Source organism: Astyanax mexicanus, chromosome 22, assembly GCF_023375975.1.
Source record: "Astyanax mexicanus isolate ESR-SI-001 chromosome 22, AstMex3_surface, whole genome shotgun sequence".
NCBI classification, from domain to species: Eukaryota; Metazoa; Chordata; class Actinopteri; order Characiformes; family Acestrorhamphidae; genus Astyanax; species Astyanax mexicanus.
The window spans coordinates 23,812,440-23,830,098 of NC_064429.1; the positions used below are offsets into that span (position 1 = coordinate 23,812,440).

At 34.5% G+C, this 17,659-nt stretch overlaps 1 protein-coding gene across 2 annotated transcripts; it reads right to left on the reverse strand.

Moving 5' to 3' along the window:
* Nucleotides 1–219: 219 nt before the first annotated feature.
* On the reverse strand, nucleotides 220–16,458 carry prlrb (prolactin receptor b). Of its 2 annotated transcripts, none has more exons than XM_022667628.2 (9): nucleotides 16,305–16,458; nucleotides 11,049–11,189; nucleotides 9,754–9,886; nucleotides 9,006–9,175; nucleotides 7,139–7,320; nucleotides 6,831–6,972; nucleotides 5,504–5,600; nucleotides 4,817–4,886; nucleotides 220–3,135 (listed from the first exon to the last, which is right to left on the reverse strand). In XM_022667628.2, the coding sequence occupies exons 2-9, from the start codon at nucleotides 11,107–11,109 to the stop codon at nucleotides 2,404–2,406; spliced, it is 1,587 nt and encodes a 528-aa protein (XP_022523349.2). In that variant the 5' UTR covers nucleotides 11,110–11,189; nucleotides 16,305–16,458; the 3' UTR covers nucleotides 220–2,403. The 2 variants fall into 2 exon arrangements, with proteins under 2 accessions (XP_022523349.2, XP_007230080.3); XM_007230018.4 differs by having other exon boundaries at nucleotides 11,049–11,212.
* Between the last annotated feature and the right edge of the window lie 1,201 nt (nucleotides 16,459–17,659).

Genomic DNA, 17,659 nt, shown 5'->3' on the forward strand with positions numbered 1-17,659 from the left:
TGACATATTTAAAGTTACATACCCTGACAGGTCTAAAACCAGTATACAATATATTAATATAAAAACTCAATACTCAACAATAGTAGGCAGCAGCAAATAATGCCACCTTCATTTCCAATGCCACCTTTTTTCTCAAAAATCTGGTTTAATATTGTGATATAAGTTAAGAATATCTGATGCATCAGTGTTACAGAACTGGATTGACGGTAAAATGTTAAATAAGTGCACACATGATTTGTTTTATAAAAAAAACCAATTGCAATGATTTCGAAGCTGCTGTTCAAACTACATTTTGCTGATTCTGTGAGTGAAAATACAGTAAAAACATGTACAGTAATGTCATTTGCACATTTTAGAAAACACTAACATTTAAAAATGTATACTAGTGCATCTTAAAAAATTGAATGTTATTATAAAGTTTCTTTCAGTAATTCAGTTCAAAATGTTAAACTCATAAACTATATAGATGTAGTATAGAAAAAGTATGAAATGTAAAATTTACTGATGGTCAGTGATTTCATTTTCCAGCAGGACTTTATCATCATCAATAAAATAAATAAACGCTTAAAATAGATCACTCTGTGTGTAATACATCTGTATAATATATGAGTCTCACTATTTTAACTGAATTACTGAAATAAAGTAACTTTTTAATGATGTTATATTTTTTTGAGATGCACTCGTTTATAAGATAAAATGTGGCAATAACTTATTTTACAAAATACATGGTGAAGCCATAATGATAAAACCACAGACAGAAAAGGTAAATATTGTCTTGTTACAGTAGCACCCATCACAGGGTGGAATATACAGTATATATATATATTAGGCAGCAGATGAACCGTTAGTTCTTGAAGTAGGACAAACAAGTGTGTGAATCTGTGCTACTGTAACGAGCCAAACTGATTACTATATGACTGGGTGAGAGCTTCTTCAAGACCACAGTATTCCCAGTTTGCAGTGGTCGGTTCCTCCCACAAATGCTCCTACAATGGAAAATGTTGATGTCACTTGCGAACCTCTTTCCAACATTGTTGTTGACTGTATTTACAAACCTTTATAGAAGCAGTGATGTAAATGGCAGTGGCTTCTTTCAGCAGGACAGTGTTCCTGTTACTTTGCAAAATTTGCTCAGGAATAGTAGTACAAGGAACATGACAATTCAAGATGACCCTGACCTCCAAAATCCTTATCGACGATGAGAATCTCTGGGACTCTTACTTCAGCAATAGGCGGCCTGTGGGCCAGAAGCATAGAACATCTGAGGTTGTTTGAACTACAAGGAACGATATATAAATAAATAAATAAATAAATAAAATGCTTCTCTGGTGAGATTTTGTTTTGATTTTGACTTTAGTTTCTGCCTGTTCTCATTTTTCCACCTGTTCTTGGGCTCCCTATCTCCTTATAAGGATGTTTTTTGCCCGGCAGTGTCCCAATTCACTAGCTGGGGCAGCAGTAGTGTATTGGACCACGACCCCAACATCCCGCGTGAGAGTGGTGTGTTTTTTTAATTAATTTTTTCCCTTTTTTTTTTTTTTGAGTTTACCTACTTCGAGATCAACTGGTCTGCAATTGGGTTCAACAACCCTCTGGTCTGGAGAGCTACAAGTCTGTAGCACCCCATCCTATCATACTTCATTTTTCAAAACATTTTTTTTTTTTGTGGCCCGCCACGTAATGACTTGGAAAATATATAGGAGATAAAGTATCAGCTGCTTATGTGCCAGATACCTTCAGAATGCTTTGGCAGCACAAGCATAATAGACAATATTACAACAGAAATGTGGATTAAATACGATAGCTGAATAATGTGCTGCTATATGTATGTACACTGTTGTAGGACTGCAGTATGTACATTGTTCATAAAGCATTACCCCAGAGGACTACTCAGGAATACCCAGACTTCTATAAGTAGTGAGGTGTTCTCTTGTGAGTATGGCTCTTGAGAGTTTGAGCGAGGTTTGATAGTGGGTGCCAAATAGATGGTACATTCTATTTCTGAAGCATTTAACATTCCTTGAGTCACAGTGTCACACGTGTACTGAATATAGGTTACAGAAGACATTACCATCCCCAGTGGACAGCGCAGTAGTGGGTGGTAATGATTGTGGCCGGCAGTATCTGGCTAGAACTGTCCATGCCATAGACAAGCAACTCTGGTATAAGTAACATCCACATTCAATGCAGAAGAGCCAACACACACATCCCACAGGTCGGAGCAGTGTTTTTTTAGCATGTTACATGGGCCATGCAAAAAAATTATGGGACACACTACTAATTACAGTTTAGTAGTATCTCTTATCCATGTGTCATCTCAGTGTAAATTCACTTAAATAAAAATCACCAAAACACAATTTGTCTAGGTTTGCCTCCCAAACCGTTGCATATTTGTACAGGTCGCTACACATAGCCCACATAGTCCTGTGTGTTTGACAAGTCTTTAACTGTAGAAGGTTTCTCACCCTTGATCTTTTTCTGTGGATCATCACAGTTTTTCTTTGTGAGCGTTTGAATGGGGGTGCTGCTGCCTTTTTGAAGCACGAGCACACTGTCACAGTAAACCCCGCTCACTTTACTGTAGTTTTCTTCTCCTCCTTCTTCTTCTTCTTCTTCTTCTTCTTCTGTGGTGGGCTTTAGTTTACAGTCTTGTCTGTCTGTGACGTCAACGTACTCCTCAAGTCCATTCGGACCAGTGCTGACTGTGTCCTTGTCAAAGTTCTTGAGCTTGGTTTTACCAGATGTGCTGTGAGAACCACCCTCGTCACGCTCCGGTCTCTGCAGGGTCGTCTGTGCGCCCCCTGTGAACGTTTGTCTTGTTCCACATGTAGTTTCAGGATCACAATACTGACAGTCACTTACAAACGCTGATCTTTTCCATCTATCAGTGTGAATGAGGTTCAGCTGCTCCTCTGTGGATAGGTAGCTGTAGTGGAATTCATCTGCAGGATCTGAAGAAGAATGCTGGTGTGTCTTTTGATGTTCCGGATGTTCCTGAGGTGCTTTAGTTCCAGTACCCTCAGGGTCCTCCTCGTTGTCGACCACCACTAGATAATCTACGTGATCAGGGACCTCTGGGGCTGGAGGGAAACCTTTGGAGGTCAGAGCATTAAAGAGATCTTCTGACTTCTCTGCCTGTCAATCAGAGTATTACATACAGTAAGTATTATTAATAGTATGATTAATGATTAATACATTACAGCCTTATGATACATAAACCTGGAATATTATAAAATACAGTAAATGGCAAAATATGATGCATGGCATGTGTCAAAGTTTCTTAAATATTGTGTTACCTCAGGGAACAGCTGTCCACATCTGTATAAGCTGTGAGGTATTATCTTGTGAGAGAAGTTAAACACTGTCCAGCATGTCCTGAATTATCGGAGTTTGAGGTAAATTTTGATAGTGGGTGCCATATCGATACGACTTTTTATTTTTAAGTTATGTGGGCAATTAAGAGGGATACGTCGCAGAAGGCATTACCACCCAGAGTGGAAATTATATTATAAGGGAAATGATGTTATAATGATTTGAAAATCTGCAATATCATCACTAGTTTCAAAAAACAGCTTAAAACTTATCTACCCTCATTATAACCAATCCAAATAGTAAATGTGTATTTGTGTATATTCTTCTAATTATGTATATTGAGTAACTACATATTACTATTATTATTTTATTTAAATATTTTTTTTGTTTGTTTGTTTTGTTTTTTGTTTGTTTGTTTGTTTTTTCTCAATCTTTTCTTTTTTCTGTTTCTCTTATAATTTCCTTGGAGGGAAAGTATCTTGTACAAGCCTCTTTAAGGCTTTTTTTACTTTCCTGCACGGTTATTTTGTTTGTTTGTTTGTTTATTTGATTATTTGATGTCACATTCTATCTGTGCAAATAATAAATAATAAAAAAAAAACAATAAGTAAATTAAAATCATGACTGCCAAAAGAAAAAAACAATGCGATAGACTATATATCATGATCTTGGTATTTTGTCCCACCCCTAATCTGGATAGAGCTGCCCATACAGGCAGACAAGCAAGACTGATAGCCATACATGCATATGTTAGAGGTCAATGTAGTGTTTTTTAGATTCCATTGGACGTGGCAAAAGTCACGGGACACAATACTAATTCATGTCCCTTGACTTCTGGTATATCGGTGTATAAATATTAATAAAATGTACTGAATGGTATTTATGCCAAAATATAAAAACAAGTCTTTTTTCCCCCAAATTTCTAGTTTGTTATTGTTGATTCCCTCCCACTAGCAAGGGATTCCAGATTATAACATCAGTTTGTCACAGATTTAAAAATATATATATATTTTTGTAATATAAATGTCTAGTTTAGTACACCATTAAAAGCTGACATTTAGAAATGCAAATCAGATCTCAATCATAAATTATATATATAAAAAAAAAAACATAAGGGTTAGTTTTCCAGACAGGGATTAAGCCTAGTCTTGGGCAAAAGATCATTTTTAATGGAAAACAAGAAAATATCACTAGGCTTAATGGGATCAAGTTTAGTCCTTAACTTCACTAACCTGCATTCTGAATGGAGATTATTCACTGTAAACAAAAATATCCTCCAGGACTAAAGATAAACTCTGTTTAAGAAAACTGGCCAACAGAAGCAGATGGCAGGACAGGGTTTAAACTAGTTGTAGACTATAATTTTTTTTTTCATGGAAAACCTCTATTCAAAATGTTGTGCATTTCAAGACCTATAGAGTTTGTATCAATCAATATGATAGAGTATTTAATAGTGTTTAAAAAAGTTGTAGTTGTAGTGAATCTTGTGGATATTATGCAGTACCTTCAGGAGCTGAGCATCAAAGCCTTTGATCTTTGGCCCTGGAACTGGGGGCAGTAAGCAATGCTTAACACTAGAGGAGAGAAAATACAAAACATTAACTTAAATGAATAGTTTGCCCAAAAATTTACATGATTTCCCACTTATTTCAAGTGTGGTCGATCAACCAAGGCCGGTTTGTGTTCATGGTTTTGCTTTGGTCAAGTTTTGCATTACTGCCAGAAGGCTCGCACTCTGAGAAATATGGCTTTATGTTGACTTGAATACATAAATAAAAATATAAAAATAGCTTTATCTTTAGCTATCTTAACTTTTTACTAATGTGTTTATCTTTTTATATTTTATGGTTTCACAAAGTGACGGTTTTAGTAAAAACTAATTGAAGGCTTTTACCTTTTTAGCTTCTTGACTTTTCCAGTCAAGGTCAAAACTATGGAAAAAGTAAACATATTTGGTTGGTTGGCCACACTTCACAGCTACTCCTTTAAACATTAAATACTGCATCCAGGGCATTTTTACAGTCACTGTGTGGAGGCCTTCATAGGGTAACTATGTAAGAAACCTGTCCCAGTTAATATGGGCATATAGCAGATACTTTATTTCAGTTTGAAAGTTTTCACAGCTATATTTAAAGTCATAACTGAGACTACAGAAGTTGTAAATAATGAGAAAGAAGTGTATCACACTTACTGTTTTCTTTTGATTACTAGTATTCCAACAGTGAGCAGGAAAATGAAGGCACTGGTAGCGGCTGTGAAGATCACAACTGACTTCTCCTTTAGATAAACTGCAAGATGAGAAGAACACAAGCAAAAAAAATCATAAAGATGTTCACTTATTTGGTTGATATTTTGTCTAAAGGTGTCTAAAGGTCAGCTTTTAACTGTATGTCATATGTTTGGAATCATTTGTCATGTAAAATGATAACTGCAGAAAATCAGTTTGTCAGTATTTCATTAATGCATTTACATGGATTGGATAATCAGATAATGGAAAAACTTAGGATAAACTTTGCAACCAGTCAATATTCTCACAAATGTATGAGACATAAGTTTCAAACTTACTGCCACAGCTTTTGGAAAACATGCACCTACTTACTCTACATTAGCAATTTATGTTTTTTAATAGTGCACTATACTGCCCTCATAGTTTACTTCATATCGCTCTGATAGAAACAAGTTTTGAATGACTGTCTGTCTTTTCCAGTTAAATTTGCGCATGTGCAGAGTGAGAATACCGAGATTCTGTGGTTTACATGAACACTTGAATAATCATATAGCTGCAGAAATTTAATTATGATCAGATTGTAGAGGGTATGTTAGAATCTTTAAAATAATGGTGTTTTGAGAGACATCATAAAAGAATAACTTTTGGTTTGTTAACTAATTAAATTATACATTTGAGTATTCAAACAATAAAATAAAAAATTTTAAAGTGACTTTGAAAAGTTCTTCAAACATACATCTATTTAAAAAAAATGGGCTATGACATCACTTTTGGCCATAACCTGGGCAGTGACCAAATAGTTCAAAATAATAGCATTAGATAAAGTACAACAAAAATGAATCTATAATATTTATAATGAATTTTGACCCAATGTTAAAGGATGTTAAAGCTGTTATATAAAAATGACTCCATACCTTGGAATATAAGTTGTGGAATAGTACATTACTTTACATTACATTTGGCAGATGCTTTTATATAAAATGACGTACAAATAAAGAGGTACATTTCACAATAATGGACATTTTAAGAAACAGCTTAAGAACAGTTTAAAAAAAAAAAACATTTTAAAGACAGGCCTAAAGAAGGCCAAAAGGAAAGGAGGGGAAGAAAGAAATGAGATAAGAAAGTGGTTAGTTTGTTCATTTGTTAGAATAGTAAAAGTTAAAAAGTACTTAGTATTGGGAAAATCAGTTTTTGTAGCTCTTAAGCCAGAACGAACTTTTATAGTACACTTAATTCAGATAGTTGGTCTTAGCTGCAAGCAATAATGTTAAAATTAAGAAATTCTTACTGTTTGGGACACTGATAAAAGCTGCAGGACTCCATTCACTCCAGAGGCCTTGGTCTAGTCTACAGCGCACCTGGACACTGTACTTTCCTCCAGGCTGGGGGCTGTAGATACTCAGCTCCCTCTGTTTACCAGCACCATACACCTATGAACACAACAGAACACAGCAGAGCAAACCTTAAACCTCCAGCTCCAGTTCATTCATTAGTGTTAAATCAGAAGAATGTGTGTTTTTTTATTTATTTAAAGGCTGGTGTATGAGAAGCTGTAAAAGGGGTAAAATATGGAAATAAGAACAGTGTGGGGTGTACCTCCCACTCGCCAGCCTGGTCCTGTCTGCTGTTCTCCAGTTTCACTCGAACTTCGTATTTGAGAGTTACCCAGCCTGAACGAGTGTCCGTGTCATGCGGGGCCTCCCACTGCACCAGAAAATACGGGTTGTCTTCCACTCCCACCACAGTTACCGTCAGGTTCTCTGGAGGGTGAGGCTGGACTGCAGAGAAAAACAGTGAAATCTTACCTAGAATCTCTATAATAAATGCTAATATAAAATATTAAACAGCTATTCAGTCAAATAATGAATCAAACTCAACAGTATATTAGCACAGTCATAGAGAGTTTCATTTTAAACTGATCTGAATGATTATCTGATGTTATATATAAAAAAAAAAAGAATAAAAAATAACAAATAATTTGAATTTGAATTTACACACCTGTGTGACTTGTGAGGTATTATCTTGTGAATGAGGTAGAAATCAAGCCAGATTAGAACTTGAGTTCTAATCAGGTGCCAGATTGATGGGACATTACATTTTATATGATTATGCATATGGACATTTAGCAATCCTCAATTTACAGTGTCTCATGTGTATCGGGAATATGTCATTGAAGGCATTACCACCCACATTGGACAGTGCAGAGTCTGATAATGATCATGACCAGTGGCTAGAATTGACATCTGGCTAGAATTTACAGCTCTGTTTACACCAGCTTGTTAGCGTTAGCTATCTTGTGTAAGTAACTATAGGTTTAAATCGGATCTCGGGTGGATTCCACATTTTACAGAGACCATAAAAATACACTAGGAAAGCACGGTTTGACAAGGTAGCACAACTCGACAGAACACCGGTTAAGTGGGTGCCGTTCACATCGGATTTTAAGATATAGAGCGGACTCTGTGGCTTCACCGTGGTGAAACTGCCCAAGTACCGAAGTAGGAGTTTAGTTTAGTTTTTTTCCACAAAACTGGCTCACATGGTATTCATTCATACTAGAGATCACAACTAGACTATTTTAATATGAATGAAAAAACGATGAAATGAGACCTTTAAAACACTAAAGAATAGATATTGCTTCACAAATAGTTTTGGCTAAAACTTTTGATATCTATCAGCTCAAGTTTCTTTTGATAACCACTTCACGTCAAACACTCCTTTTTTATCAATCAGATTGATCTCACAGCTTTGAAATGGCCACATATGAGATGGTATGATAATTACCATAGTCTCTGTAGTTGAATAGAATATACGCATCTTGTCTAGAGTAAATATTAGTAATGAATATTGTCTTAAAGAACACACAAAACAGATACAGAACTTGATGCAATATCTGTACTGCTACTGATGGCGGAGCATAGTCTGTCTGTCACTATAATTACATTATCAATCTCCACACATTGTACAATGTATGGACATGACCTCAATTATTAGTGTTGACCTCAATATTGCCCATTATGTTTACTAAGCAAGGAAAGCTTATCAATGCACAATCAGCATTTTAGCATTTTCAGATTTTAATTACAATGCCTGTATTTGCTTTTTATTGCTGTTTACAAGAGTGCACAAAGTCTTAAAAATAACAAAAGTCTTAAAACATTATGATAATATGATTTAGGACAATAATTCCTGGGTCACTGTATTGTGCAAAAAAATGTAACTTAAAAATCTTTTATAAATGACAAATTTATAATATCCCATAAGGAGATCTAGAGTAGTGTACAGGTAGTCTGCTCTGTTCTGGATGATGTATTTAATCTCAAGACATGAGGAAACCAGCATACAAAAGACAGTCGTAACAATATAACTGAACTAACTAAATTGATGTATAGAATTAGAGGAAATAAAACAAGTTAAGGACTGTGTTAAAAGTTTTGATTGCCAGATTGATAAATGTACTCACCAATATCCATAACGTCCACCTCCAAAGGTTCTGAAAAGGTGCTCCCATTAGCGTTAGAGGCTACAATTGTAATATTATAAATGATCCAGATAGATGTGTGGGCTTTGTTGAAGAAACATGAGTTGTTGCCTGCGCTGTGATAGTCTGGACATTCCAACACCTTGTCTGATCTGCAACACAAGCAAAAAGAGAAAGAAATCTATATAAGATTAAATGTTCTAAATGAGATTAGATGATCTAAACACTTCTTTGTGAATATGTATTTGATTTTAAACTACAGGCACAGTGGGCTTTAATATACACAAAAAATAAAGATGCATTTTTTTATTGTTTTTAATTATTTATAAGCCACTAAACTAAATCGCTAAATTGGCATTTAAAAAATCTAAAGTGGTTATTTTATGGCAGTGCGTTAAATAATCACTCAGACTCTAATTATTGTATTAATTGTATTGTTAAATTATTGTAAATGCATTATTATCTGGCATATTTTTCTTAAATATCTCCACACAGCTTACCATGCTTTACTGTGATCAGTGGCGAGGATCCATGTTTAAACATTAAATAAAGCGATGGGCATCGAAAACAACAGCCATTATTTATGGTTGAGGAGAAGTGTGGAACCATAGACAATATGCAAACTTTTGTAGACCACTTTTTTAGAGTTGCGAGGGGCAATGGTAAATCATTAAGAAGCTGAATCGCTCCTGAACATCTGGGTAAAAGTTGAGCTGATAAACCCACTCACCTCTCTTTATTATAAAACAGGCGGTGGGTAGTGGGCAAGCCTTCGCTGGACCCCGGCTCCCACCAGCAAGTGAAGGTTTCCTTCTCAGGAGAGCGACAGCTGGTGATCCTGGGCTGCCCAGGTGCAGACTGATCTACAAAACCCAATATACAATACAGTTACAGCACAAACATATATATACTCTATATACAATATAATGAAAATAGGCATTATTGAGATTAGGTTTGGATTTTGGATGATTAGTTCGAGATCAAAAAGGCTCCAACTAATCCCAAAGGGCATGCATGGCAATGGGCATTGATACCTAAAAAAAATAGTTCCTCCAGAGAATCCTCTTATATTACCATACCTTATATTGTCAAGTCCTGCTGGTAAATAAAATCTACGTCTCCACAACCGTTGTCAGCAGAGGGAGGCATGAAGTTTCCACAATCAGTGATGGTTAAGAAAGCCATGTCATCTGCTGGTGTTGGTCCACTGCTGACAACTTTTATGGAAATGCGGATTTCATTTTCCAGCAGGACTTGGCACCCTGCCCACTCTGCCAAAAGTACCAATTGGTCTTACATAATATTCTGAGATATTGATTTTTGGCATTAACAATCAACAATAAAAGAAGTAAACGATAAAATAGATCACTCTGTGTATAATACATCTATATAATATGTAGAAAAGAAGGAATATAGAAAAAGGAACAGAAAAGGTAATTTACCTCCAAGTCATTTCTATTGGTCCATTGATAATTCAATTTAATTTAATTGAAAAAAGGGACTGCCAGATTGTTTTAGTGAAAAAGTGAAAAATTACAAAATTAAGATAATTTTTTGTGTGACAGAAAAGGAACCCTGACTGCCAAATGTCATGGGACATTAGACTAGCATCATGTGCCATGACATTTACCATTTCCTATGGAAGATAAAGAATGCTACATTTACCCATTTCTCTTGAAGAAAATTATTTTTTTTAAACTGTGAATAAATCTTGGGGTTTGTAGTAAAATTGCCCACAGCAGAGAACAAAATTGGATTTAACAAGACAAATCAAAAACTATGGGCTGTTTTGTTGTCACATGCTGTGGGAGACAATGTGACAGAGCTGCAATAGATAATATAATAGAATATAATATGTAAGGCTTTCTAAAATGATAAGCTTAATGTTAATATTAACAGCTCACTATTTAGCACACTAAACTGTGTATTTGTTCTATTGCACAAAACTGTGCATTTCTGGTCCTGTACTATATCTCAATAATACTGTTCTATGATGCACATTAAATAATCAATTCTTACACTTACAATGAGGGATCCAGGAGAACAGAAACATCATAGCCAGGGCTTGTGTGGTGTCCCCCCACATGTTGTCTCAGCCCCAGATGGGACGCATCCACTGGCCGAGTTAAGGAGGTGTCTACATGGAGCGCATCACCAGCTGTGGGGCTGTTTTGACACCAAACATCAGTCTAAGAGTCGAAAACAAGCACTTAGCATGTGTAAACACAACCGCACTCTTAATATGTGTAGAGATGAGGCACAAACATGTGCTTGATTGATAGTAATGTATAAATATGCTTATGCCAGAAAATATTTCAAAATGTTCTGTTTAATAATATGGTCACAGTGTAACAGTGAGAACTGCTGTTATTTTGAGATAAAACACATTTGGTGATATTTTAGAGAAACATACACATATTAGGTCTCATTAATTCAGCAATATATTCCAAAGCATTTTCTTACATTTGTTCTTTTTTTTAAGGATAACTCAAACAAAGAGTCTATGTCAAATTCATGATGTGTTTTAAACCACAATATTGTTATCAGAAATCATACACTGAACATAGCCCAAAAATAATACTGTCAGAATCTTCACGAAAGCTGTATAAGAAAAAAAAAAGGTGAATAATGACTGTTCAAAATGAAGGTGCTAAACAAATTTTAGCGTTGAATATCATAGAACCACCACATGTGGTTCCCTTTTGGTTTAAATTATGTTTAATAAAAAAACACTAACAGATCTTTAAGGCATGTCCTTCACATTTTAGTAGATTTCCTGCTTTAACACACCCACTGCAATTTTGAAAGGTCATGTTAATTAGCTGATTAGTTATATCAGGTGTGTTGGGAGCAGGGAAAGCACTAAAATGTATAGAAAAAGGGGCCTTCAGGACCAGAGTTAGAAAACACTGCTTTAGGGAACCAAATGTGATTCTACAAAAGAGCATCTTTGCAGAAAACAAAATGAACAATTCTAGCCTAAATCTACCTCTATTATCCAGACCACATTTTAAAATCAGAGCAGTCAGACCACTTTGGGACAAAGTATACGTGCTCACAGAAAGAAGGAAAGCTTTCCACCCAGAGACAGCATGGCCAATTGTGCTCTCTCTAACTCCGGCTGCTGATGGTGAAGCAGCAGGAACCAGGAATCAGACTAACAGTTTATTTTAATATCAGACAATTTGTTTGTTTTAAGAAAAACACAAAATAATTAACATTAACATTAACTAGTATTTTTACTATTGTTATAAATACAATTAATAACTAACTATAACTACTTATTATTTTAAATTGATACATTAACTTGTTCAATATTCATCTTTTTCGCTAATGTCTTTTTCTTCTTAACAATAGTAGTAGTAGTAGTAACAGTAATTAAATCAACCTTGAACATGTTAATTTTTTATAGTGGCTCTATCAGTTAGTGGTTGTTCTTAGAAAAATGAAAAAAAAAAATGGAAACACAGGAGTAATGAACGTGGTGATTTTGGTTGAAGAACAGAGCCGTTAGGGAACAGACACACAGCTGACTGTATGCTTTCTGAGCTCGTGGAAATGTACAAGGTTGTTGTATATTAGAAGTCACTCAGACGAGATAACTGGGCGTGGAGAGCCCAGAGGTATAGAGCTTAATGGAAAGTTACTGAATAATCCAGCTGCCCTGCAGAAGATGGGCTTGTGTTAAAAAAGAAAACACCCATGGCCACCCAGAAAGAAAAGGGGGTTTTGACCTTATTACATGTTTTTCACCTGTTATCATGTTCTTACGTGTAACATACTATATATACTAAATATTCTTAACTCTGTTTTATTGTAAAGATGGAAAAGCAGAAAAATTCAAAGATTAAACTTTTGGAAAAATAGACAGCACAAGAAGTTAAGGTGTGTGTTCACCTCAGAACAGAGGTGATGAACTCTGTGCAGCCTTGAAAAGAAATCAAGCTTGCTACATCTCCTCCACATACAGTACACAGTGTGTCAATAATCAGTGTTTACCTTAAGGAGGAAGCAGACTAAAGTCCAGGTTTAATTTTGTGATTTGTGATGAAACATTTTGTCACAATAACATTCTATATTAAGCCCAAAGCCTTGTAAAAGGTTAATGGGCATGTTGCAGGGATCACTCCTACTGTACCTCTGTTCTGCTCTGGAGGAACAAGGCTAATATCGCTAACATGTAATGGAAGTCTGTTTTAGGGTCAATAATGATGTAATGATGTAGAACATTAGTTCACTGTCTTTTGACACAAATAAACAGAAACATGACAATGAGGTGCGACCAATAATAGCAGTAACTGTAATAAATCAATACATTTTAAAATTAGCCAATTCCTCTGGCTAAACTATTGATCACTGATACAATCTTATTATGTAGATATTTTTCCTGATTTCTATCAGTTTGAAATAATTTATAGGAACAAATATGTCTGTTAATATGTATGTTACAGTTAAGATGGTGACTGTGACATTATATAATATATAAAAAACATAAGATCTAAAAAAAAAAAATCTCTATGTAATGCAAAATGTTGATGATTAACCCATTAATACAGAGAACTCTAAAATTAATTCTTTTGAAATTTTAAGATTAATTATGGTCACAACACATGACATTTTGTAAGGCCAGTTTGCAAGCAATTTGTCTCAATTTTAAATGTTAATATGAATGTATATGTACACACTAATCTTAATGTTGGAACAACTAAACCCATTACTTAAAATATTAATTTCATGTGCCACAGAGTCCTACACAAGCCTTTTAAACTACAGTGCAGGACTAACGGCACAAACTTAAGGCAACAAACATGTCCTGGTTGATTAAACACGTTTGTAAAAAGACTAAAAATGCTGTGTAGGTCTAAATGTTTATGTTGATCCACTTCTTTAAAGGTTATGGTTTTGCGTTGACCATCACTTATTGACTGTCTGTGTAAAAAAAATAATAATAAGTGAACAAATCATCTGTAGGAAACAAACTGTCCAGTGCAGAACTTATAGAGCAAACCTGCGGCAACAAACATGTCCTGGTTGATTGAACACATTGGGAAAAAGGGAAAAAGCTGTGTAGGCCTAAATGTTTATGTTGAGCCATGTTTTTAACGGTTATAGATGCCCATAGCCTTCTCTACACACCACACCTCACTCCACTTCACGTAAGGGTTTTCCTCTGTCATGTAAACTCAAAATTTTGAGCCTGAAGCAAAGTTGCTGACTAGCCGCTGACATCACTGATCATTTACACAACAAAAAATGATGCTCGGACGTATTTCTCTTTAATAAACACGGTACACACCCTCTGTTCACACACCCCGTCTCAATTAATCAAATGTGTGAATGAGCATCCATCTTTTAAAAGGTGTGAATTATTTACCGTCCCTTAAATAATCAATTATTTATGAGTGTTTGGCTGACAAAGACGTGCAAGTCAGCCAGAGCGTCTCCTCATACACTGATGAACAATTCCAGTCTAAACGACACCAGAAACGCTTTTGTTTGTACATTTTTAACCCCCTTCAATCCCGCATGACCAGCAATAGTTTTTTTGGTGCAACATGATTTGGCTAGCACAAAAGTTAAATATGGCTGGAGCTCAAGTACTAACTAATATTTTGATTAGTGGTGATGATCGATTAAAACAATAATCTAAGTATTAACAACAATATTCTGTGCATATTTGCATGAAGAGAGAAAGAAACAAAATGTAATCCATATTTCAGTATAAATAAAAAAGTAATCTACCTTCTGAACTTCTGAAGCAGTAGTAATGCTGTGTTTATGATTAAATTGCGCTAATAAAAATGCGTTAAAGTTTCCAGATTAAGCAGTAACACATTAACACTCATCTTAAATAAAGTTAGGTACAGTTTTTTTTGTACAATTAAAATTTTATATCCAAACACCACCTGTAACTGTGACTAAAATATCCTTAAATTAATCAGTACCCAATTAAATAAAATAAAAAATCAAATAAAATTTTGTAATTCAGAATCAAATAAATTCGAGAAATCAGTGATGATACCCAGCTCTATTGGTCATAGAGTTAAGAGACCAGGTGAGACAAAACTATTTCTGTACAGCAGTAAACAGTCACTAGCTAGGAGCTACGCTAATTTCTTCCATAAGGGACTGAGTCTGAGTTCCCTCAGAGGATGTTTAGAGTCTTGGTTACTGTGGGGACAAGACATACAGCAGATGTCCCATACATACATACATACATACATACATACATACATACATACATACATACATATATATATACATATATATGCACAAACAATGTCTCTATAATAATTAAACCTTTTATAAAAAATAGTGCAAAAAATTAGATATTGTTGCATAGCAGTTAAATAATCTACCACTATTGAGACATGTTGTCTGTGTCAAAATATTACAAATTTACAGGAGGAAAAAAAATATTTCAGTGGAAGTCAATTAAACTGCCAGATTTAAAGTACCAAAAGGTAAAAAGCAGCAAAAATTAGGTTTCTGCCTGATAGTGCCAATATACAGTCATATGCAAAAGTTTAGGCTACTGCTCAAATGACACATTTTAGTATTTTGTTGACTTCATAACAAAAAATTTTTTTTTTCAATTAAAATTTATATATTTTTCTTTCTTCTGTATATTTTAGACAACGTTTCTGAATTTCCTAAATGTAACATATTGGAAAAAAGGAAGCATGCCTACAGTTTAACATGCGTCACCACAGAAATACACAGTATATACACACACTGTTTTCACACTTTACTCATTTTAAATAACACGTCTACCAGAGGCATATTATATTTTATTTACATCCATTTTACTGAAATCTTGGATACATGGAGGGTATTATAGTTTTAGGATATTTGACTTCTGTTGAAATCTGATGATTAAAAAAATAACTAAATAAAAAAATATATTAAATACATAATTAAATAAATAATTATTTATATATTTATATATTCATGTATTAAATACACATATATGTATAAATCCTCTGTCTCTACATGTCTTATGTAAAATATATATATATATATATATATATATTTTTTTTATCAAGCAGCACAAAAAAGTGCTAATTATATTTTGTGGAAACTAAGCTCCCTATATAAAATGTGTATTTAAGTGTGCTATAATGTATATACTCTATACATGTAAAATCAGAGTAGAAATGGAGAAAAACCCAAACCTGAAAACCTGGCAACACCAAACACCACCAGCAACACAGCTCAGTATAAAGTGAGAGAAATGGAGAAATGTGGCCACAGTAGAGATAGAGAGCATTACAGTCTTACCTTCCTCTTCATCAGCTGACCCTGCTGTCCCCTGAGTCCGACACTGTAAACCCCAGACAGGCACCTGTAGCTCCTCAGTCAGTCAGTCAGTCTGTCTCTCCTCAGTATCTCCTCTAACACAACACAGACCTGCCCACCAGCAGGAAGTACAGGACAAAAAATCACCAGAAACAAAGCTGGGCTTTTCTTACACCACCTGTATTCCGACAAGACCCGCCCCCTGCGCTACGACTGGCTGCTACAGTAACATACAGAGTGATTGACAGTCATGATTAAAAGCGATAGAAAAAAACCCCAGTATAAATAAAATGTTATTTTTTCTTGTAAAAAATACTTTTTTAGAATCCTAAGCTAAATGAATATTTTGCATTGGCTTCTCTGTTTTTGTTAATTAATTAAATTCTGCCATACATTGTGTAAAAAGAATACAATTTACCTAAATACAACTTTTACATAACTGTAGCTAACAATTAAGTCACTGAAATTATTTTCTAGTAATGAACAAATCACGGTTTTCTGTAGAGTCGACTCTGACTCTCGACTCATCACACAGTTTGCAGGATAAAAGCGCAAACCTGACTAATAGTTTAAATCCACACTTTCTCAAAGATCTGTAAAAATATGTTTATTTAAGTTGTTTATTTCTTTGTCTAGCGATACAAAGTTTGGTTAATGATCCAAATTAAAATACAACATTCATCACTCTTATAGTGATGATAAAAAAACTATAGAAAAAAAAAACTGTATGAATAAAATGTTTATTTTTTATTCTTGTAAAAAAATACTTTTTTAGAATCATCAAAAAACAACACTTAACTGTAGCTAGTATTCTTTAGGTTATTACAATTTTAACTATTTTGATGATACATTGTATTATATTGTAAAACATAGAGAATTTAGGTATATTCTTCCATTTTTATGAATATAGTTGCCCTTTCCCAAAGATAAAGTAAAAATAATTTACATTTTTTATGTCTTTGTTTATTGATACAAAGTTTGGTTATTAATCCGAATTAAAATACACCTCGATACAAAAAAATTACACCAAGAGCTGTTGGTTCAAAGAATCAAACATTCATTAGTCTCATAGAGTCGATTCGACATTATTACCGTTTGTTTGAGAGAGTGAGCACGCTGCAGCCACGCTGGCAGGATTAAGACCTTTAAATCACTGTAAGTCATTTATTCTATTTAATGAACGCTCTGTCTTCAAGTGTAATGTATAAAAGTCTCGGTAAATATGTAAAAAAAATATTAACAATATGGAACACCATGCCTGGTAACAGAACTGAAGTCTGAATAAAGTGTGTGAATAAACCTAGCTAGCCGAGATTAACTAGTCATCTCAGCTAGCT

What these genes read in the sequence shown, in the direction of transcription:
- prlrb (XM_022667628.2), bottom strand. Translation starts at nt 11,109, where the DNA reads ATGTGGGGGGACACCACACAAGCCCTGGCTATGATGTTTCTGTTCTCC. An exon ending in CTAGTAATCAAAAGAAAACA is followed by an intron (nt 4,887 to 5,503) that starts GTAAGTGTGATA and finishes TCTCTCCTCTAG; the next exon opens with TGTTAAGCATTGCTTACTGC. An exon ending in TTGATGCTCAGCTCCTGAAG is followed by an intron (nt 3,136 to 4,816) that starts GTACTGCATAAT and finishes TCTGATTGACAG; the next exon opens with GCAGAGAAGTCAGAAGATCT.